The following is a 23,348-nucleotide window of genomic DNA, read 5'->3' as shown; positions in this document are numbered from 1 at the left end:
TTTTTTTTTTTTTTTTTGGGTACGAAATATACGAATAATGATTTTGTGGTGGTGGTCTTGAAAATGAACAGTACATAGGAGGAGGTGTGTTAAGTATAGCCTCTGAGTAGTAACCGACTTGGTTGTTGTAGCTTATCCCATCCCCTATAACTGAGTTTGCTGAACTCAGCCTCTCCCCCCACCCTCGTGTTTTCTCTCTGACTTTTGTCTGTTTCCCGAGAAAGGCATAAGCAAAACAACCAAAAAAAAAAAATCTAATTTTTATTTCTTCTCAATAAGGTTTTAATACGTACTTCTCCTCGTGATCTCTTCTTCTTTGATCTTCTTAACCCAAAAAAACAAAAAAAAATTCGATTTTGCTTTTCTAAATCTTGTGGGTATGTACGTATATATCTAAAATCCATCAACTTTTATATATATATAGGTTGGACGAATCAAAAGCCACAAGAGTTTTTCAAAGAAGAAGCTCACTTAGCAGCAGCAGCTTCAATGGCGGATTCAACAATCTTAACAACGTTCGTAGACCCGCAGTCTCATACTCAGAGTCACATCCCTAAGCTCGAAGATTTTCTCGGTGACTCTTCTTCGATGGTTCGTTACTCAGACAACAGTCAAACCGAAACACAAGACTCTTCCCTTACTCAAATCTACGATCCACGTCACCACCACAACCATAACCAAACCGGGTTTTACTCCGATCACCACGATTTCAAAACCATGGCCGGTTTTCAAACCGCTTTCTCTACAAACTCCGGTTCTGAGGTCGATGACTCTGTTTCTATCGGAAGGACTCATCTCGCTGGAGAGTATTTGGGTCACGTTGTTGAATCTTCTTCTGGACCTGACCTAGGGTTTCACGGTGGATCTAATAATAACACCAACACCACTGGCGGAGCTTTGTCACTTGCGGTTAACGTTAACAACAGTACTAATCAGCACCGTAATGATAATGAGATTACTAATCATCATTACCGTGGTGGTGGTGAGAGAAACAACAACAACAACAACAACAACGAGAACAGCGAGAAGACAGAATCTGAGAAAGAGAAGCCAATCGTGGCTGTTGAAACATCGGATTGTTCTAATAAGAAGATTGCTGATACGTTTGGACAAAGGACTTCGATTTACAGAGGTGTTACTCGGTAAGTTCATTCTATTAAGACAAGAAGTATCCAAGGCAGTTTTGTTGTGATTAGGGAATTTAATTAATTAAACTGTTTTGTGTTATTTGACCTTTGGTCAAAGACTTGAAGGTTATTATTACTATTAGTTTAAGTGCAAAAAGTACTAATGTAATACTATTTGATTGATTGATATGCAGACATAGATGGACGGGAAGATATGAAGCTCATCTATGGGATAATAGCTGTAGGAGAGAAGGTCAGGCCAGGAAAGGACGTCAAGGTATATTTTTTTTTGTTCTCATTCAATTTTTTTTTTATAATTTGATTTCACAGTTTCTTGAAACCAAGATTGTATTTTGATTTTTGAGTTTATTTGTTTTCTCATGTCTATAATAAGTCGATATAAAAAGTCGATATAAAATTATCGTAAAAACCGGGTTTGTTTGATGTTTCTAAGTGGGTTTAAGAAGCATATAGTAGTAGAGTGAAGTATAGTAGGACAAAAAAATTGAATGCAAGATTCAAAAGAAGCTTTACCTTTTTCTTTTTTCTATTGATATGTCTATATCTTTATATTATGATTGATAGAACTTTGGGTGGTGATTTGTATTTGTGAAGGGGAGCCAAAGTTTTTTTTGTTAACTTGACAATACTTTTGACTCTGGAAAAAAAAAAAAAAGAAATGTATATAAAATATAGCTGTTGTTGTTGATTTTTCATATATTTAGCAGAAGGGTGCCGCCATTTTGTTCCTTTGTCTTTATTACATTTTTCTTTTTCCTTTCATTTCACACTCTTACACATACTAAAGCCTAAAGGTACATTAGATGGGGTCCTCATGGCATTGCCTATATGATGCAAATCTCTGTTTCTTGATTGACATGTTTTTGGACCCACTTTGACCCTCTCTAATCCTACTACATATTACTACTCTCTCTCTAAGTGTTAGCCTATATATATACTATATGATTTGATGTTCTATGCAGGAATGTGATTTGAGACCATTGGACTGTTTTTCATCAGTTTTAGCCTTGTAGGTATAGTGAAAGAGTAGTACTTAGGTTGATTAGAGATTGATTTTGAGTGCAAATTATTGTGTTGAAGAAAGATATCAGGGATTTCAAAAATTATTAATGAAAATTTTCAGAGAGTTGGGTGTAGTGTTTCTGCTGTCCATAAGGTGTCAGATTGATTTATGTGTAGTGTTCACATCAACAAAGCAAAGTCTGAATATTCTCAGTGGCTTTTGCTTTATTTTTATATTTTTTTTGCTTTGGGCTACCAGTACGCACCACACAAGAGTGGGGATCTTGGGTTTGACCACATCCAACACTTCTATGCTCTTTTTTCGTTTTATTTTCAAATTTTTCACTTTTGCTTTCTGAGTATTCATTAGACTGGTATAAAACATTCTTAAAATGTTAATATAATGGTTGACAACTAATGTGCCTTAGCATTATCATTTTGCATAATAGAACTAGTAATTTAAACGTCTTTAGAACTTTGGCTAAGTCTTGTACTCTCTTTTTGCATGTGCTACTCGATATGGGGATGCATTTTGGCTCTGCTTTGAATCAACAGTGTACTTGGGTAAGAACAAATATCTGAATCTGAAGCTATGTAAATAATGTTGAATATGTATATATGGTGTCTTAAATTTGTTTAATGATTTAGGTGGATATGACAAAGAAGATAAGGCAGCTCGAGCTTACGATTTAGCGGCTCTTAAATACTGGAATGCTACTGCTACCACAAATTTCCCTGTAATTACTTTCTTACTCCTCTTCTGATTTTATCCGTTTGTGGTTAATTTACATACATTAGTCAACTCTTTACTAATCCACTCTAATGCTTTAATAGATTACCAATTACTCCAAAGAATTGGAGGACATGAAGCACATGACCAAGCAAGAGTTCATTGCCTCCCTCAGGAGGTAAGTCCAAAAGCAAAAACTTTTCATACTATATTTAATAGTTAAAGTATGTTTCTTTGATAATAACTGGAGGTTTATTAAAATCAATATAATACAGGAAGAGCAGCGGTTTCTCTAGAGGAGCTTCGATATACAGAGGTGTAACAAGGCATCATCAACAAGGACGTTGGCAAGCAAGGATTGGCCGTGTTGCCGGGAATAAAGATCTTTACCTCGGAACCTTTGGTAAGTAAATTCAACAAACTTGGTCTTAAAGATAGTTTAATAATCATCTTCTGTTGTTATTAAAGTTAAGTTGTGGTGTTGTTGTAGCGACGGAAGAGGAAGCTGCTGAGGCGTACGACATAGCAGCAATCAAATTCAGAGGAATAAACGCTGTGACTAACTTTGAGATGAACCGTTACGACGTTGAAGCCATCATGAAGAGTGCACTTCCCATTGGTGGTGCAGCTAAACGTCTTAAGCTCTCTTTAGAAGCTGCTTCATCAGAGCAAAAGCCAATCCTCGGTCATCAACTTCATCATTTTCAGCAGCAGCAGCAACAGCTTCAGCTTCAGTCATCTCCGAATCACAGTAGCATTAACTTCGCTCTTTGTCCTAACTCAGCGGTTCAGTCTCAACAGATCATTCCTTGTGGAATCCCTTTTGAAGCAGCTGCCCTTTACCATCACCAACAACAACAGCAGCAGCAGCAGCAGCAACAACAGAACTTTTTCCAGCATTTTCCTACGAATGCAGCTTCTGACTCGACCGGATCTAATAACAACTCCAACGTTCAGGGATCAATGGGACTTATGGCGCCAAATCCGGCTGAGTTCTTCCTCTGGCCTAATAATCAGTCTTACTAAAACCCAACTTCCTGATGAGTCAATATTGTCCTAATCAGTCAAGTTTTTTTCGTTTCTAAGGGATACAACTTCAACTTCAACTTCTTGATTCTGGCTAACCCATCATAAGCTGACTAGAAGGATCTAAAAAATCTCACTTATGTTTTTGTTTTGATTAACTGTTGTTGTTTAGGCAGGAGTAGATGGGGGTGAAATGTGGTAGCATCTTAAAAATGGTTGGGCTCATTAATGTATTAAACGTAAGCTCGGTGGAGAAAATGGTAGTTTTTGGGAATTAGGGGGGTGGTTTCTTTTTATATTTTGTATGTATAAGGCTCATCAGCTTATCCGTAGCGAACTCTGTTTTCCATTTATGAAAAAAAGTTATCTTCAGAATGTTTTGAGTTGCTGTTGTTGTTGTTCTATATCTACTTATGAGCCCATTTGGTATCAAATTGACAACTCTTCGGAGGTTGATGAGACTAACAAAGTTCAGTAGAACAAGAGAAAGACAACACATGTTGAAGATATTCACAGTTGGGTTGGAAAAAAAAAAAAAAAAAAAAAAAAAACTACCAATGGAGAATAAACAAGCAAAAACTCAGTCAAGAAAAGAAAAATCTAAAAAACAGGGAAAATAAAAAACAGTTCTTTTTGGTTTTTCTGTAGAGGGCACTGTTATTAGGGATTATGTTGATCTGATTGCTTCTACTTACTCCATCAAGAGTTGCCTATGGCGGGTTAGCTCATTGAGATATGAGGAAGAAGTGTGATCTTGTAGATCACATGCGCTCACACTCACTGTTCTTTCACCTGCCTTGTGCTGCAGCTCAGCTGGCCCGTCTTCTCCACGCAACAGCTGCACTAACTGCACAAGATTTCACATTATAACCGATACACAAGCTATATGCAGTTGAACAAAAAGTTCAGGTTTTGGCTCTAGCCTCAAGGTGAAGATGAGAAGATTATATAATATACCATACCCGAGTCATGTCAGGTCGCATAGCGGCTATATGATGTATGCACATTGAAGCTGTTAGCATCACTCGTTGCATCTCTGTTGGATCAAACTCATTCCCTAGCCGAGGGTCCACAATGTCCTCCATGCTATTCTTCTCAAGAAAAGGTTTTGCCTGTATTACCAAATCGACAAAAGGTAAACGAAAAACCTCCAGCTGAAACTTTGATGACTCTAAATAAAGAGTTCTTGATACATTACCCATGCAACAATGCTCTGCCTACTTGCTGTATCGACAGCTCGGCGACTAGTTATGATCTCTAGAAGTAATACCCCAAAGGCAAACACATCAATCTTCTCATCGACAATGCCGTGCATAAAGTACTCTGGAGCTAGATACCTGGAGGAACAAAGAGCCAATGAAACCTGGTTTTTTTAGTTTTGATCATTAAAGATGTTCATCAAAACTTTAGAAGCTTTCTCTCTTTTTACCCAAATGTGCCTTCGATAGGGAATACAACATGATGAGGCCAGTTCTCTGGAAGCCATTTTGCAAGTCCGAAATCTGAAATCTGTAATGAGGTAGACATGGTTCTCAAACCAACCTAATACCAAGAACATGTTCAGAGATGTTGGTCAAAGATCATTTACCTGAGCTTCGTAATCTTGGTTGAGCAATATGTTGGAAGCTTTGATGTCACGGTGAATGATCCGTCTTGGACAAGCATTGTGAAGATAACTCAGACCATCAGCTATACCTAGAGCCACTTTGTACCTTATCTTCCACTCCAAACACTCCTCTGATCCTACAAAGATCAAAGAGACAAAAAGATCACAACATTGTCTAAAGATACTAGACACAAGATATATTTCCAGTCAAAAAAATATGACTTTAAGCATACCAAAGAGCCATGAAGCAAGACTGCCATAAGGAGCGTACTCAAGCACAAAATGCAAACCGCGATCACTGCTGAAACCGCGAAGGCGAGCTGCGTTTGGGTGGTTTACATGTGCGATTATACCAAGCTCTGAAAGGAAATCGCTAACTCTTTCTTCTTCTTCCTTGGCGTGACTCATCAGCTTCTTGATCGCCACCGTCTCACCATCAGCCAAAACCCCTTTGTATACCTCAGCATGTCCTCCTTTCCCAATCATGTTCTCTAACAAAAGCAAAACAAAACAGAGTTTTTTACATCAGAAACTCAGATTCTCACAAGGGTTTGTGTTTATTTTGTCTTTACCAGGATTGAAATAGTCAGTGGCTGCAGCGAGCTCTTCGTAAGTGAAGTTTCTCCAAGAAGGTTTAGCCATGAAGAAGGCTTCGCTAGGGAAGGCCGCATTATTATCAGAGGGAGAGAACTTAGGTTGCTTACGCCGCAAGTTTTTACGGGTAAGTTCATAACTTGCGAGAAGAGGAATGACTGAGAAACGTCTCATGGACTTCTTCTTGATAGATTCAATCATTTTGTTCCATTGAAGACCATGGTAATAAGAAGACGAAACGTTCTTAGGAGTATTTGAAAACGGTGACGTCGCAGATGATTTATCATCAGACGAACACGAGCTACAACTACTGTTGTCAGAATCTGAAACGATAGCTGCGTTACCGAGAACACCTCTTGGAGATATCGAATCTTCGAGGCCTAAGTCGTTCCTATGAAGCTCTATCTCTTGATGATCTTTGCTTTCTTTGTTTTCGTTCTCTGTGTAATGAATACAAAAAGTAGTTCTCTATTTTCAATATAAACCCAGAAGACAAAAGAGAAATTTCCATTATCTTAAATAAGGAAAAATAACTTAAGCTTTTATGTATAGGTTTAATTACCTTCAACAGCCATAGCTCCAATGGTTTTTTTCTTTCTTCCTCTAATAAGAGAATAAGCCCTTGAATTGTAATTACATTCAGATTTCCATTGAACAAATTTCTTCTACAAAAAAAAAAAAAAAACAGAGAAGAAGAGAATTAGGGGAAACAGAGAAAACAGAGGTTTATTTTTTTTTGTTTTGTTTCTTTGTGAGAGAGAGAGAGGAAAAAAAACGAAATAGTTATTCTTGGAAGAAAAAGAAAGTTTAGAGGGAAGAGTCAGCTTTTTTGCTGAGTGGAGATGGATTGGAATCTCTGCTATATTTATACAACTCCAACTCTTTTTGTTTTTCATTTCATTTTCAACTGCAAGTGAAGTCAAGTTTTGTTTTTCTTGTTTTTGTTTTTGTAATATTTCTGGTTTCTAGATTAGTTAGTACTTTTAGTTTTAAATTTTATTAGTTTCTGAGGAAGAAGATGAAAGGATTAGAGATTGATGCCGTAACTAACGCCTTTACGATGTACGAAACATCGTCGACGGTTTTGATACTATAATAATCTCTCTATCTGGAGCTGGTTTGTGGGCATTTTAGTCCAAAATAAATTAAGACACATCACCTTTGCTTGGTAATGAAACTGAGATTTTCAATACTATTAAAGGGGGTTTGTTCAGATTATATTTCACTCAAATTATATTCTCCGCAAAATAGCTATAATTCGTGATTAAGAAATAAATAGCCCATGTGATAATATGGACATTTTTATAAAAAAAATAGCACACCCTTGAGCTATTTTTCCTTACATTTGAGTTCATTTTTTTACAACTTCACCGAGGTTGAAAGCGTCGGAGCATTCGGGTTAATCGTTTATAAGTTTGAATGACGGCTTAATATTTTTGATGTACGTAGTATGGTTTAAAACGACGACAATTACAAAGGAAGAAAGAGGATGTAAAATATGTAATGTATGGATTTGCATTTATAGGAGTTGACAAAGTTTAAAATCGACAAATGGTGTGAGTGTGCTGTCTGATTCTTGATTCTTCTTTATATTTTCAATTTTTCGTGGCGGCATAAAGAGAGGAAACATATGGCAGACAAATTTGACTACAAAACTAAGCCATCGACCATTAATATCATTTTTAAAAAAATATTAGACCATGTTTTATACCTCATTTTTTCATTTACAAAAACTATCACTTTCGAGCTTTTTTATACAAAAAAGAAGTTTCTACTACATAATCCCTGTTATTAATGATTTGAAAGGCTGATAAAACAAGAGTTATCCATTCGTAATGATGGCTATAATTGTTTTGGTTTAGGAATAAAATTATCATATTTATCTCTTTCTCAACGTAACCATAGTCATGCGTGACAATATGGACCTACCTCAGACTTGTATGTACCAATTAATGGGGCTGCAAATAATAAAAACAAATCTTAATGTCTTCTTATGTGGATGGATTCCTTAATTTCCGAGGATTAAAATGACTTTATGAGATACTGTATCACCACCATATATATAAGGCGTGGAAGAAAAAAGAAAAAAGAAAAAAAAAAAATGAAGAAAGTGAGTTATAGACATCCATCTAAACAACTAACTTTCTTTAGAGGCAACCCCAAGTGAAATGTTATATTAACCCCTTATTTTTAGCACTTGTCACTGTCTCGATACACCATACATTGAATGCCCATTCATTAGTAACAAACAGTTCGGGAACTTTCACAATACACAATAGACAGTACACACATTGTCCATACGCAAAAGAAACCTTGTTATCTATTATTCATCATGCTAATTCAATAAGCAGAATTTTAACACAAACTTAATTCTACAAAATGACTCGGGTTTTATAAATTTGGTTGTCTAGAAGTAAGTTAGTGGTAGTAGTAATTTAGTCTTGCATAAAAACAAAACGAGCGCAGTGTGAGTAGGGAAGATTAATTGTGTTAGTTGGTGAACTAAACCCGTTAATATACACCACAACCATTAATTTTCTCAAAAATAAAGATCCCAGAAATTAAAAATCGCCACCAAACTCACCAATGTGAATTTCGGTTAGAGAGAAGTCAGTTCAACCGTTTTTCTCTACGCTATAGACATCCATCTGACTAAGTACAATATATATGTTCAGATTATTATTAGTCTCAAGAAGCGCCTGTAGCTCAGTGGATAGAGCGTCTGTTTCCTAAGCAGAAGGTCGTAGGTTCGACCCCTACCTGGCGCGTGCGTTTCTTTATGTTTTTATTTTTCAAATTTTATCATTTACTTCTTTTGAGTTTTATAAGGCCCAACCTAAAAAAGAGTGAAAGACACCAAAAACAAAACTGAAGACGATATGCAAATAAGAGATCTATCAGTTTTCCCCAAGTAATAGATTACAGAAGCACAAGGATTCATTCAGTTCAACACACACACACAGAAGAAACAGGAAAGATCAAATAATACAGAAGGCAAAAGACTAAAAAATACAGCACACACACACGCACACAAAAGAAACGAGAGTAAAGAAAAGGCTTTATATACACAGCAACAACGGATCTGCTTAACGACCATGTTGAGCACTTGAAAACGTTACTGTAGCTCCACCAGAGCTTACTGATGTAGTACTCGAAGATGATACGTTATAAGTAGCAACAGGCATTTTGGTCGGAAGATGAGGCAACGGTGCTTCAAGATTCAAGACTTGGATCGCCTGTTTTATCGAAGGCCTCGAGTTTCTATCTGGATGAGCACACCATAGCCCTACAATCATGAGACACTCTGCTTGCTTCTCATCGAAACCATCAATCCTGAGTTTCTCATCAATTATTGTGATAACTTCTCCTTTTCCGTAGAGATCCCACGCTTTCTCTACAAGGCTTGTTTCAGGCTCCATTCTTCCTTGTCTTGGATCCACAGATTTTCTTCCTGTAACAATCTCTAATGTAACAACTCCAAAGCTATAAACATCAGATTCTTTGCTCGCCCTTCCGGTGCTTATGTATTCAGGAGCCATGTAACCAAACGTTCCTGCTAACCCTGTAGTCTGCGGACCCAGCTCATGGTCCATCAATCTAGCCAACCCAAAATCACCAAGCTTGGCATTGAAATTGGAGTCAAGCATCACATTACTAGCCTTGATGTCTCTGTGTATAACACATTGCTCCCACTCCTCATGAAGATAAAGCAGCGCAGAGGCAATACCGAGAGTTATCTTGCACCTCACAGGCCAAGCAAGATGCGGCTTTTTACCAAACAGATGGGCATCAAGGCTACCATTTGGCATGAACTCGTATATCATTAGAAACTCATCTTTCTCATGACACCAACCAATGAGTTGCACAGGTTTCGATGTCTCAAACTGCTGATTATCTTTACTTCGGTTATGAACTCTCTTTTTCCCTGCTTGGATCCGCCAGCAAACTTCTTTATCGCAACCATCATATCTAAGGCGTTTAAGTACCCTTTATAAACCTCTCCAAACCCTCCTTCCCCTAGCTTCCTATCATCTGAGAAGTTGTTAGCAGCTGATGCAAGATCTTTATAAGTAAACTTTCTTGGTCCTGCTCCTCTTTCGAGATCGTCATTTATCGATGTCAAGTTTGCTGTCTCCTCTGCTTTCTTCTTCCGCTGCTTTCGTTTCAAGAAGACGATGAGCGAGCCAATTAAAAAGGTCAGCAAAACAAACCCAGAAACTGAAATACCAACTATCATCCCTTTCCTGTCATTCTGACTTTTTTTTATATCTCTTAGCTCCAGGCTTGAACTGAACTCCCATGACAGAAGTCTATTTCCCTCGGTGACCCCTCCAGATGTCGCAGAAAACCCAACTGTAACTTCTGATGGCAGAACCTTTGAAAGATCAATGATGTAAGATAGGCTTGAACTCTCCTTAGGATCAGATGTTAGGTCGTAAGTCCAAGAGACACTCAAGTTTCTTCTAGCGGAATCATAGAAGATCAGCACACGGCCTATATCTTGGTTGTGTGAGGTTGCATTCCAAGAAGTGGAGTTAGAGGAAGCAAGAGAGTTGTTGTTGATTCCCACATGAGATTTCATGTCGAGAGGATCCCATTCTGAATTACTATATGTGTCGAATTCGATATGAACGAGTGGGAAAGAAGAAGATCGAGCGTTGCTTTCATTGAATAGACCCAAGAAACCACCAGCTGAGTTGGGAGGCAATTGGATTCTTGCTGGAGCTAGAAAGAAAGCGAACCCGTGACCATAGTTACCGTACGCAACGTTCCGGGTATCAATTCTGAAGGAGAAACGGGTACGAAAATCCGAAGGCTTACCAGTACCCGGATCCCATAAGGGAATCTGCTTACCATAAGTAGCCCATCCGGCACGGCATGTGTAGTCTATGTTGGTAAGCTCAACAGCCCCGTTTGCCCTTGCATCTCCTTGGTACACTATTTCAGAAACCTCTGACCCAAAACGAGATATGTTAAACTGAACTGAACAGACAAAAGGGAGAACCAAAACAAAGAAAAAGAACAGGATTGAGTTAGCCATCTACAAAACAGAAGCATCTATTAGCACAAGAGACAAAGATGGTGCTACTGATATGTATACTTAACACCAAGTCAATGACTAAACCATGATTATAAGAAGGAATTCATCTAGTGCGTGATCCCAGCCAGCTACCACAGGAATTTTTTTTTGATAAACAAACATTAAGTTACCAAATAGTTGACCTTAAGAGTAAAAAAATCATAACTCTGTCTGATTGCTGAGGCATATGATATGACAGATTATTAAAAAATGAGGAAGACATGTTTGATGCTCATCCTAAAATTTTAAGAATAGCTTAAAAATAATCACAAAAGTAACTTAGGCATATCAAAGAGAAGACCTTTTTGTTTTCCCCTCGAGCCAATGGTTGAATAAGCAGAGTCAAAGTTTAGAGACTTAACAAAGAAGGGATCACATGAAAAGTGGAACATTGACACAGTTATTCTCCACAGAACTAGTTTATGCACGACCACAATTAGTCATGGAACAAGAGATGATTAGTCACGAACACAGATGATTCCATATGTAAAACTCAAGAACATGTCAATGCACGATGAGAAGAAGCGTCAAAAGATCTGTTCTTTTTGAGAAATCGAGTCAATGACAAACCTAGGATTAGAAAAATAAGATAGCCAGCTCAAACCTCAGAAATTAACTAATTAACAATCAACCTTAAAAACAGTACAATTTCCTTAGTTTAATACTTTTGTCAATGCACGATGAAAGGAGTATGATAAATAATTGTATACGAAAGCAAACAAATCGACCCAAGTGATATTCAAAATTGAAACATACGTTAGCCTACGTGCAAGAACAAACCCAGATACCTAACAACATTATCTTCGAAAACGATGTAAAAACTGAAAACTTTAAGAAACTAATTTAAAAAATTTGTAACCCTGGATCATGGCTTTCAGAAAACAATAAACTTTCTATGACTTATATGACAAAAAAAAAAAAAAATCATTCCGTCGAACACTTGGTGGGCACGTCGTTAAACTAACCGAAACGACAACCTCCACGAGTCCGGTTCACAGAATGATACAAGAAGAACTACAGAAGTCTTGATTTGACAAAATTAACCTTTTAACATTTCTCAACGCAAACGCAAGTTTCTATCATTCTCATTTTCACCCCTCAACTTTGCATTTAGTCACATTATTACCCGAATCTGTCTCCCTCAGATTCAACGTCTCCACTACCGCCGCTTCTCATTCTCTCTTTCTCGACGTCATCTCTCTCTCTCTCTCTCTCTCCTTTCAATGGCTTCTGAAGATTCTCTCTCATCGAATCCTCTATTGCAGAATTTTGACTTCCCTCCGTTTGACTCCGTTGATGCTCACCATGTCAGACCTGGGATTCGTGCTCTGTTGCACCAGCTCGTACGATTCTCTTTCTCACCGTCCCTTGTTTTGATGCATCGCATTGAACATTTTCGAGTGTTTATTCAGTCCTTATAGTTGTCCAATCGACCTAGATGATTGGATCATTATCGTCTTCTGCATTTTTTTTTGTTAGACTTCTCTGTGTTGTTTCTATGATCCTTATGAACAGATTAGTGAAACTATTTTGATGATTTGTTTGTTGTATGGGAATATTTGCAGGAAGCTGAATTGGAGCTGCTAGAAAAAAGTGTAGAGCCGTCATGGCCAAAACTAGTGGAGCCATTAGAGAAGATTATTGATAGGTTATCTGTTGTTTGGGGTATGATCAATCACCTTAAGGCTGTCAAGGATACACCGGAGCTTCGTGCTGCCATTGAAGAAGTTCAGGTATATTATCATTGTATTCCCAAGTTTTTCTCTGCTTATGAGTGGTTTGATTCAAATTATGTACTCTGGTGTGAAGCTCTTACTTATTGGTGTCTACGTTTGTTACATTGTCATCAAACACTTTCTTCAATGCTAAATAATGGTTTTAAGTTCATTTACTAGAGTGTATTATGTATCTGTTTGGTAGATTTTATTGATTCAGCGAGAAAAGGAGTTCTACATTTTGTTTGTTTGTTCGGTAAATTAGGATTTAGTTTTTGTTTTCCTAACAATACTTGCATATACAGCCAGAGAAGGTGAAGTTCCAGCTTAGGTTGGGGCAGAGCAAACCCATTTACAATGCATTTAAGGCTGTTCGAGAATCTCCAGACTGGAAGACACTGAGCGAAGCTCGTCAACGATTAGTTGAAGGCAAGTAACTGTTATTGGGGAATAAGAAGGAACACATTTGGTCCTTTTCTTTCTATTTTTTTTTTTAAAAGTATGGTTTAGGGGAATCTTTTTATATTTTTCAGTGTTTAGAGATATGTGCTAATATGGTTTTCTGTCTGTTTTCAGCTCAAATAAAGGAGGCGGTTCTCAGTGGTATCGCTCTTGAAGACGACAAGAGAGAAGAATTTAACAAAATTGAACAGGTTTTCTGATACGTTTTGCTTATAGAAATGGATATGATAGATTATAGAACTGGAATTACAAAAGAACTGAGGATTTTGTTAATGGAGCTCCTCCCACTCCCCCTAAAAGACCTCACCAAATACCCGATAACCCTCTCTTATTCTCTCCGATCTTATATATAGCCATACTCAAGACATAACCTAAACTAACCATGGTTAAGTCTCACAACAAACCATGGTTAAGTTACTTATTATTATGCATTTTCACTGCTTCTATCAATACCCCTGCCTTTGAAAACAACCTTGTCCTCAAGGTTGAAATAAACAACCTGTTTAGCCAACCCCTTCTTTGAGCTTCCCAGGACAGTCAACATCTGGCAACACTTCCCACTTCACCAACAACTCCTCTTGCTCTGTTTTAAGACTGTCTCTAGCCTCCAAATCCAAATTCCGTTCTGATTCTGATTCGACATGGAGATTTTCCTTTAGCTGCATCAACATTGTGTCCCTTGCTCGTAAACAGAGTCTCACACGTCACCATGTCTTCAATTTTGCCATGTCTTATTGTTTTTGCCAAGGAGGACACTGAACTAGGCAATAAGATTATCTGTTTGGCCAGTGGAAACACCTGCTCTATCTCCCAAAGTTTTTGCTCAAGATAACAAATTTCCCAAGCCATGCCATTCTTTTCTTGTTCCTGTTCAGCAACCGTGTTTAGATAGACAATCAGAAAACCCATCTCCATCAACTTTACTTCCCTTTCTCGACTAACAGCAGCCACTCTGATTTTCAGCATTGTTTGAAATTTATCAGCAGTAGTGAAGGCTAATGAGACTGTATGCTTCTGTTTTGTTGAGACCTCCATTGCAGCAGCAAGTTCCTGAGAATAGTCATCACCATGCATGAAACCTGCAGTAAGAACCAGTGCAACTATTTCCAAGCTAACCCCATGTCTCCCATTTAACGCTTTCGTTTTGTCAACACCCCCACAACCTTCATCTTTACTCTTAAGCAATCTGATTTTTGTAATTTTTTGCCACATGTGCTCGATCTCTGTTGATTTAGAGGGTTTCTTCCATCCCTTCAATCTGATTTTCGTATGATCAACCAAAAATCTCTGCCACTGAATCTTCTTAAAGCAGAGAAAGATGTTCTTTCTAAACTTGGCTCTCTTCCCGCTTGTCATGGAGTGCTTCTTATCAACTGTCATCATCCTCAACACCAGCTTTACACCAATCAATGCATAGACACAATTGTTGAACTTAGTAAGGTTTCGGTTACACTTCAGCCTTGTTCTCTTCATCACTCTGAAAATCTGCTCAACAAAAGCTCCCTTTGAGTGAAGAGTAAAGAACATCATTAATTTCTTCTTGTGCTTATGTCGAAATTTGTGTCTCTTTCTGCTAGTACAGCTCATCCTCTCCTTAGCTATGTTGACTCCAATTATTAGCACATCAATGAAAATTTCCTGAAACTGACTGTCCCATTCTGCAAAAGACGTTACAACACTCCTTATCTCCTTCTTAGGTAACTTCAATGGCCATATCTTGTCAGCCACTTGGTCAGTGCTCATGTTTCTCATGTTACTAAAGCTTGTTAGCCCCTGTGATTCTCTCACTGCCCAAGTTTTATGACCTTTGCACTTGTTCTTCCCCAGATGTCGAAGTAGCTTCTCCACGTGCAGCACCTTGAATCTGTATTTGAGCTTGTTGTAGAATCTCTTCTTTTTCCTCTTAAGTTGATCATTGAAATCCCTCTGGTGAAGAGAATCGATTTGTGCATTCTTCCTAAGCTTGTTTTTGACTTTCTCTTTGAACTTAGTTCCTTGGCTCCACTTTTTGGAGGATGTCTTCTCCCTTGTGATTCTACTTTTATTCCGCAGTCTATCATCACGCACTTGGAAACAGTCTACTTTGTTCCCAATCTGTGACTTCTTCGTCTTTACCTTAGCTTCCCACAACAGCAGCCTATCAATCCCAACACAAACACACATCACCCTTTTACATCCTTCCATTCCCATCCTGCTTTGAATTTTGAAGTCTCTCTTCATGTCAGACTGAAATTTGAGTTGGTCATTGTTCTTTGGTTTGAACTTGCACCTCCTAAACTTACCACATTTCATCTTTTCCCTTTTTCTCACTCCTTGACCTTTCCATGGTCTCTCAACAACCAGTAAATGTGTATCTTTGTTCACTTTGGCTTTTAATTTCTCCTCTTCCCTCCTTGCTTTTCCTCTATTGATATTCTTCTGGAATTGAGTAGGCATAGGTTCCACTTTTTCAGTTTTGTATTTAAACCCCTTAGCCTTTGTGAACTTGTTCTGATATCTCCTATTCTTTCTTCTAGACATTTTGCCGAACAACTGGTACGCATTATTTAGCTGAGCTGCTTGTTCCTTATGGCTTTGTTGTCTCTCTAAACCATGTGAGAAATGAGGTCTCAAGTTACCATGTATGCTCTTGGCCAACGCTGTCATAACATCTCTATCTCCAATAAGATTATAAAAATTCTCAAATCTAGTCGTTGGAAGCCTCTTCCATCTCTTCCTCTTCTTCTTTGTGTTCCATTTTCTTCTATTAGGCATTTCATCGAACACTTGGAAGGCATTTTCACCTCTGTTGGCCTCCATCTGTTTTTCTTCCTCATGTGCGTGCGTCTCTCCATTCTTTATGTCAGCAAACCCACTTTTAATCTCCTCACAGTCAGAAGCTACCTTCTCCTTCTTCTCACCACTCAGATTTGGGGTTTCAAACTGTTCTTCAGTCTCAAGGAGATATTTCTCTAGCCTATCTAAATAGCTTGACCATCTGCTCACCTTAAGAGTCAAATTCATCACTCTGTGTGTAAACAGTCACAATACTCTCTTTTCCTTTGCTGAATCGTTGAAGCAGACCCATCTTGATCTCATTCCAGCTAGTGAACGCAGTCCGTGACTCCTGGAACCACAATAGAGCATCATCTTCCATAAATCCATATGCAAAAGAAATCTTCGTCTCTTCCGTGAATCCATGGTCCGTGAAGTAATCTTCAACCCATGAAATCCACATCGCTGGATCTTCATCGCCATAATAAACAGGAATCTCCACAGAACCATCACTATCTCCCATTGGGTGGAACTGCTCTGATACCAATTTGATACGTTTTGCTTATAGAAATGGATATGATAGATTATAGAACTGGAATTACAAAAGAACTGAGGATTTTGTTAATGGAGCTCCTCCCACTCCCCCTAAAAGACCTCACCAAATACCCGATAACCCTCTCTTATTCTCTCCGATCTTATATATAGCCATACTCAAGACATAACCTAAACTAACCATGGTTAAGTCTCACAACAAACCATGGTTAAGTTACTTATTATTATGCATTTTCACTGCTTCTATCATTTTCTTCTAAAACTTTTGACGAATAAAATGTCAGCTTGTTTAGTAAATGGATTTAGGTTTGTCACAGCTTCAAGTGTTTATTAATAAAATCATCTGCGATTTGCCGCTGTCCACTATAGGAACTTGAAAAACTTTCCCATAAGTTTTCTGAAAATGTTTTGGACGCTACAAAGAAGTTTGAAAAGTTGATAACAGACAAAACAGAGATTGAGGGGTTGCCGCCATCTGCACTTGGATTGTTCGCACAAGCAGCTGTTTCTAAGGTATTTACAATATGTGAAAGATGTGTAAAGTTTCATGTTGATTTACATGGGTTTTTCAGTTGTTGATTCATCTTTCTATATGACCCAAGGGCCATGAAAATGCAACTGCTGACACTGGACCATGGCTCATTACACTGGACGCTCCTAGTTATCTCCCCGTCATGCAGCATGCCAAAAACCGTGCTCTGCGCGAGGAAGTGTACCGTGCTTACTTATCTCGTGCCTCTTCGGGTGATTTAGATAATACAGCAATTATTGACCAAATCTTGAAGCTTCGACTGGAAAAGGCTAAGCTTCTTGGTTACAGAAATTACGCTGAGGTATAGTTATTTAAATGAAGCTACTCTCCTTTATTCAAGGGCTTAAATTTTAATGTCCCTCTCGTTGTCCAGGTAAGCATGGCCACGAAAATGGCTACTGTAGAGAAAGCAGATGAGCTACTAGAAAAGCTTCGCAGTGCCTCATGGGATCCGGCTGTTCAAGGTAACTTCCAGTGAAGATCTTCCTTAAATCAACATATTGTTGTTTAAACTAACATTTATCTGTCTAGTAAAGTATATAACAGTGTCCCTCATTACTTTTTGTTGTATCCGCCTTTTAAAGCAGAACCCTAACTTTTTTACATGTGTTTGAACTTAGACATAGAAGATCTTAAGAGTTTTGCAAAGAACCAAGGTGCTGCAGAAGCTGACAGTTTGACTCACTGGGACATCACTTTCTGGAGTGAGAGGCTTCGTGAATCCAAATACGATATCAATGAGGTTCTCATCTTTATTGTTTGTCTTGTGATACAATTGTATAGTGTTTTGAAATTCTTGACGCTTATCATTCACTGCTTGTAATTTTTTAGGAAGAACTGCGACCTTACTTCTCACTACCAAAGGTTATGGATGCGTTATTCGGTCTAGCTAAGACACTATTTGGAATCGATGTTGTGCCAGCAGATGGTGTGGCTCCGGTAAAACCTGGAACCTAATATGTCGTGTTTCTGCTTATGTCCATCGTGTTAAAATGTTTGTTAACATGTTATATATTATTGCCTTGAAGGTCTGGAACAGCGACGTTAGATTCTACTGCGTCAAAGATTCTTCTGGAAATCCAATTGCTTATTTTTACTTTGATCCATACTCCCGTCCTTCAGAAAAGAGAGATGGCGCTTGGATGGATGAAGTATTTTCTCGTAGCCGAGTCATGGCCCAGAAGGGTTCCTCTGTTAGGCTCCCTGTTGCTCAAATGGTCTGCAACCAAACACCACCAGTTGGTGACAAGCCAAGCCTTATGACATTCCGTGAGGTAAGGAACACCAGTTAGTAGAGCTTATATTGATCGTCAAAGAAAAGTAAATGCTGAGCATGTATGGTAGTTGGTAACAATATTGATTACCCATGCCCGCAAGAGTTATTTATTCTGAACTAAAAGGTACATTGGTACCTGATAAAATTTACTCCATGTGTAGTTTTCTAAATTTATTCGACTATTGTGGAATGGTATTCTCTCATGGAACTTTACATATTGGTGGCATGAAGGGCCATGCTATGACAAAATTTAACAGTCATTACTCATTAGGGGTAGCACTAGATAGACCACTTCTCTTTTCGACCTATGTATACTTGAAATCTTAGGGGCTTTCAGAATTAATTTAGGATATTGACTTGAATTTTGATAAGCTTACTCTTATGTGTATGGTAAAGGACTCATGTTCCTCGTTCTGTATGACAGTAATACCACTTTGATTTACAGGTAGAGACTGTGTTCCATGAATTTGGCCATGCTCTTCAGCATATGCTTACCAAAGAGGATGAGGGGCTAGTGGCTGGTATCCGAAATATTGAGTGGGATGCAGTTGAATTACCTTCACAGTTTATGGAGAACTGGTGCTACCACAGGTACTTGGGTTCAACTGCCTTGCTGAAATTAATTTACAAATGTTTGGGTACTTGGGTACTTCGGCAGTGCTGCATAGAGACATTTTACTTGTAACTTTGTATTGAACATTATCTGAATATGGTTCCAGGGATACCTTAATGAGCATTGCTAAGCACTATCAAACCGGAGAAACTCTTCCTGAGAATGTATACAAGAAGCTCCTGGCTGCGAGAACATTCCGTGCAGGGTCCCTTAGTCTTCGTCAGGTCAGTACATCCATAAAAACTGCTGATGTTCATACAATGTAGTACCAAGATACTCTTCTTCAGCGGATCTGCAGAATCACATTTTAGTTAATATGGCTCTTGTTTTGTTCCAGTTGAAGTTTGCTACAGTTGATCTGGAGCTGCACACAAAATATACGCCGGGTGGGACAGAGACCATCTACGATGTTGATCAGAGGGTGTCCATAAAAACACAAGTGATTCCTCCACTTCCTGAGGATAGATTCCTCTGCAGCTTCAGTCATATATTTGCAGGTAAATCAGCTATGTGCGCTTAGCATAGGTGTGTTCGATAGTTTGTTTCAATTATTCACCTTCTCGTATCTTGTCAGGCGGTTATGCAGCTGGATACTACAGTTACAAGGTAAATATATTCTCTTATTACTATATAACTCACCAGTTCAACAGACGGTTCTCAGTTACAAGGTAAATATATTCTCTTATCACTTTGTTGAAATGTGCAGTGGGCGGAGGTTTTGTCTGCGGATGCGTTTTCAGCCTTTGAAGATGCTGGGTTGGATGACATCAAGGTACTCTGTATATGCTGCAAAGCAAATCATATTGAACCTTTGATTCGATTTTCCAGATTGTGAACATCTCTTTGTGTTGTGAATTGAACACAGGCTGTTAAAGAAACAGGACAGAGATTCAGAAACACTATACTTGCTCTGGGAGGAGGAAAAGCACCTCTACAAGTAAAAAAACTCTTCACTGCATCTATTTCTATGATATGTAAGTCGTTTGTTAACAGAGCTTATAATGGTAAATACTGAACAGGTGTTTGTGGAGTTCAGAGGTCGAGAACCTTCCCCAGAGCCTCTGCTCAGACACAATGGGCTCTTGGCTGCTTCTGCTTGAAGTATTGAAATCCTTTGGCTAGTCTCAGTCAGATTTACGATTATTAAGTCATCCTGTTGTATTAAACTTTTCTACTTGCTTGTTCACTGAGCCCAAAGTACTGTAGTCTTTCCGAACATTACAAGTTGGTGACAATAATAATGGTTTATGAACAAAACGAACAGAGATATTTATTTTATCTTCCAACCATAACGCATTTTCCATTACATTGTTCTTTCTTGGTACCAACTTCTTCTTCTTTCTTCCCGAATAAGAACAAAGAGACAAAATTGAACAAACAAACCCATCAATAGATATCCTCCTCACGTCCCTTTACTCAGTCACTCTCAAACCTCTGTTCATGGTGTCACCAATAATCTAAAGGAACTAAAGAAACCTTAATCTGAAAGAGAAAAAGAAAAACTCTTCCACTTCTTGCTCAACCTAGAGATCTCTAAACTACCCTTTACATTTTTTCTCTCTATCTACTCTTTCCCTAACACTCAAAAACTTTCCTTTCGAGTTTCCATCCTCATTTCCCTTTACACCAAAGTTCCACCTCCGCCAGATACTCCAATTCTTGTCTTGCTTATATCATCGGGCATTCAAGCAATGGAAGGTAACAAATCTACGAATATCTTCCTTCCTCAACAGTGTTATTAAGGAGCTTCTTTTGCCTCCACAAATGGAGATTGGACACTATCCGCATCAGAATCACTTCCTGATGAACTCCCTGACTCCGAATCTGCATAGAGTCACACACATAAGACAATGCTAGAAAATACATAGAACATTCAACAGAGAAATAGATGACAGGGAAAATGTGATTACCACTAGACGAAGAACTGCCACTGGAACTAGAGCTGCCAGAAGAACTAGATCCACCACTCACAGCAGCGGCTGTACCATCCCTCTCAATCTCTACTGATGGATAATCCTCAATGGGTATATCTTCTCCAATGTCTACATCTTCTTCTCCTGCCTCCCCTCCTTTCCTCCCTCTCTTCTCAGCACTTCCCATTTCTGTCACCATAGGCTGATGATACAGACAAAGATCAATGCTAACTAGACATAAACAATATCTGCTTTAAAAAACATCGGATCATAAATTTTGCTTTACCAGATTTCTTGGTGGAGTTGACGCATTTTGAATAAAACCTTGCCGCTTGATCTTGCTAGCCATCTTTTTGTAGTTAGTGACAAAACGTTCAAGCTCCCACAGAGTCTCATTGTCTAAAGCTTCAATATCTAACTCAATTTCATCGCCGTCTTGAGGTAAGTCTCTTGTTCTCTTCCTCAGAATCTGAATCAACTGTCCCAGCTTCTCAGTAGGCAATTCTTGTAGATTTACACCAAGCTTTGCTTTTTCTTCCATCGTCATTAGCCTCTTGTTTGGATCCTTAGCCTTTGGTTTCGGTAACTTCCCTTTCCTTCCCTTATTCGTTTCACCCACTTCAACTCGTGCTTCAACTTGGCTAACCGGCTGGGGAGGTAATGGTGGTGGTGGCTGAACCGGTGACGGAGGAGGAGATGGGACACGATTTATCTCCATTACTGGAGGAGGAGGAGGCAATGCAGGTAACGGCTTCACTGAATCTAGCTTTTTAGCTATAGAAATCTGTTCAGGTCCTTTCCTCACATGCTCCACCACCTGATTCTGATTCCACATTCTTTGGTTGAGTTCAGGTTCAGGTTCAGGTTCAGGACGAGAAGATGATCCCATGACTTTAAGCTCCTGAGCCTCGTACCTCTTCAATGTAGGGTTGAACCAAACATCAAACTGACCCAGAAGCTTCTCAGCCATCAAATAAACGTCTTGGCCCTTTGGGTTATACGACATGGCATTGGTGAAAGTCAACCTGACATCAGAAGCGAAAGCAATCGGCGATCTGTAAAAGCCCTTATCAAGATTCCCCTTCACCGTACCCAGATCCATAGGCTTCTTCACGATCACATGATAGTCATGAAGCCCTAAACCTTTCACATCAACAGGATTGTTGAACACCCATGACCATTTCTGCTTCATCAGCTTCACCAAGATCTGACCACAACTCGTCATCATACTCTTCAAAACCTTCTCCGACATCAGATCCAAAGCCACCACATGATGACGCTTAAATTGAGGCTCGTTCGTATCAAACGGATTGCTTCGTTTCTGACCATGCCCAAATGTCTTCTTCTTCTTCTTCGTCTTCGTCTGCTTCACTCCAACGTCATTCGTTTCGTCAGCAAAGCTACGAGCTTGATTAGTATACACAGAGCCACTCACGAACCCACCCGATTCGAACCGTTCTCTCAGGAACCGAACTTGCTCGAGCTCGGAATTGAGACGCTTCTTCAGCTCCCTGAGCTGACTCGCGGAGTACCCATCAAGCTCAAAGGAGACGTAGTCTCCAGAAGCTAACGAATCGTCGAACTGCTTGGTGGAATTGTTCCCGCCGTAAGGATTAGGGTTAGGGTTAGGGTTAGGGTTGTTGATAGCATCGGAAAGGGGTTGGTTAGTGTATTTCCTCATAAAAACGGCGCCACATTGTCCCTGAAACAACGGTTCGTTTAAGTTAGCCAAAACCGCCGGTGCCATACAAAAATCGAAGGGCAGAAGATCATTTCAATGAGATCTCTCCTCTTTCTCACTACGCCGGACTCAGATCAAAGGGGGTTTTTTTGATCCTTTAAATTAATTAAAAAAAAGGGGTAAAAAAAAAGTGAGAAATAATCGTCACCGGAAAAAACAAAGTCCGGCGATCGGAAGAAAGGAAGAGATTAGTTATTTGTTTGGAGAGAGGAGGTGGAGGACGAGGAACAAGAAGGTGAGGCATCGTCTCTTCTTAAAGGACATTGAAATCTGCCCGTTAAAACGTTTAGTGTATTTCATCACCGTTGATTTGAGATCTGACGGTTGAGATCTGTTTGATGACGTTGCCCGATCAAGCTGCCCGAGTAATCTGACATGGACGGCTTAGATTGAGTTAATTGATCCAGTGACTGTTCCACAGCCGTTGGTTCGTGAGTCGTCGTGTCTCGTGTGTGTGCTTTTTTTCTCTCCTACGATTTTTTCTTAATTAAACAAAAAGATTTTGGAGAGATAGGCAAATTGGTCATTGCCGTGTCTCTGAACTGCCTCACGTGGGCCCACTTTTTTTTTTCTTTTCTTTTCTTTTTCTTTTATATATATAGAT

At 38.9% G+C, this 23,348-nt stretch overlaps 4 protein-coding genes, 1 non-coding gene and 1 pseudogene across 5 annotated transcripts in view; 3 read left to right on the top strand and 3 right to left on the bottom strand.

Annotated features, from left to right (window-relative positions):
• Positions 1-4,289, top strand: part of LOC104708049 (AP2-like ethylene-responsive transcription factor AIL6) — a 5,465-nt gene extending 1,176 nt beyond the window's left edge. Inside the window, exons 3-9 of the mRNA XM_010424533.2 lie at positions 425-1,142; positions 1,322-1,404; positions 2,706-2,714; positions 2,799-2,887; positions 2,985-3,058; positions 3,156-3,283; positions 3,371-4,289. Of these exons, the coding sequence (XP_010422835.1) occupies positions 425-1,142; positions 1,322-1,404; positions 2,706-2,714; positions 2,799-2,887; positions 2,985-3,058; positions 3,156-3,283; positions 3,371-3,906 (1,637 nt within the window). The 3' untranslated portion in view covers positions 3,907-4,289. The remainder of the gene's footprint in view (positions 1-424; positions 1,143-1,321; positions 1,405-2,705; positions 2,715-2,798; positions 2,888-2,984; positions 3,059-3,155; positions 3,284-3,370) is intronic.
• Positions 4,475-6,843, bottom strand: LOC104708048 (receptor-like cytosolic serine/threonine-protein kinase RBK1). The gene is made up of 8 exons (XM_010424532.1): positions 6,669-6,843; positions 6,085-6,546; positions 5,746-6,003; positions 5,495-5,649; positions 5,336-5,415; positions 5,105-5,243; positions 4,869-5,018; positions 4,475-4,753 (listed from the first exon to the last, which is right to left on the bottom strand). The coding sequence occupies exons 1-8, from the start codon at positions 6,679-6,681 to the stop codon at positions 4,598-4,600; spliced, it is 1,413 nt and encodes a 470-aa protein (XP_010422834.1). The 5' UTR covers positions 6,682-6,843; the 3' UTR covers positions 4,475-4,597.
• TRNAR-CCU lies at positions 8,802-8,874 on the top strand. The gene has a single exon. It is a non-coding gene; the product is annotated as a tRNA-Arg (tRNA).
• LOC104708047 lies at positions 8,993-12,216 on the bottom strand (annotated as a pseudogene).
• On the top strand, positions 12,410-20,368 carry LOC104708044 (probable cytosolic oligopeptidase A). Its single transcript, XM_010424530.2, has 17 exons — positions 12,410-12,529; positions 12,752-12,919; positions 13,207-13,330; positions 13,478-13,554; positions 17,039-17,182; positions 17,272-17,502; positions 17,575-17,665; positions 17,822-17,943; positions 18,033-18,140; positions 18,230-18,475; positions 18,923-19,068; positions 19,197-19,314; positions 19,428-19,587; positions 19,665-19,696; positions 19,797-19,862; positions 19,956-20,027; positions 20,110-20,368. The coding sequence occupies exons 1-17, from the start codon at positions 12,410-12,412 to the stop codon at positions 20,188-20,190; spliced, it is 2,106 nt and encodes a 701-aa protein (XP_010422832.1). The 3' UTR covers positions 20,191-20,368.
• LOC104708046 (transcription factor GTE2-like) lies at positions 20,344-22,978 on the bottom strand. Its single transcript, XM_010424531.2, has 3 exons — positions 21,290-22,978; positions 21,001-21,205; positions 20,344-20,914 (listed from the first exon to the last, which is right to left on the bottom strand). The coding sequence occupies exons 1-3, from the start codon at positions 22,748-22,750 to the stop codon at positions 20,829-20,831; spliced, it is 1,752 nt and encodes a 583-aa protein (XP_010422833.1). The 5' UTR covers positions 22,751-22,978; the 3' UTR covers positions 20,344-20,828.

The sequence above is a fragment of the Camelina sativa genome, chromosome 8 (assembly GCF_000633955.1).
Source record: "Camelina sativa cultivar DH55 chromosome 8, Cs, whole genome shotgun sequence".
NCBI classification, from domain to species: domain Eukaryota; kingdom Viridiplantae; phylum Streptophyta; class Magnoliopsida; order Brassicales; family Brassicaceae; genus Camelina; species Camelina sativa.
This window is presented reverse-complemented; position numbering and strand designations above follow the sequence as displayed.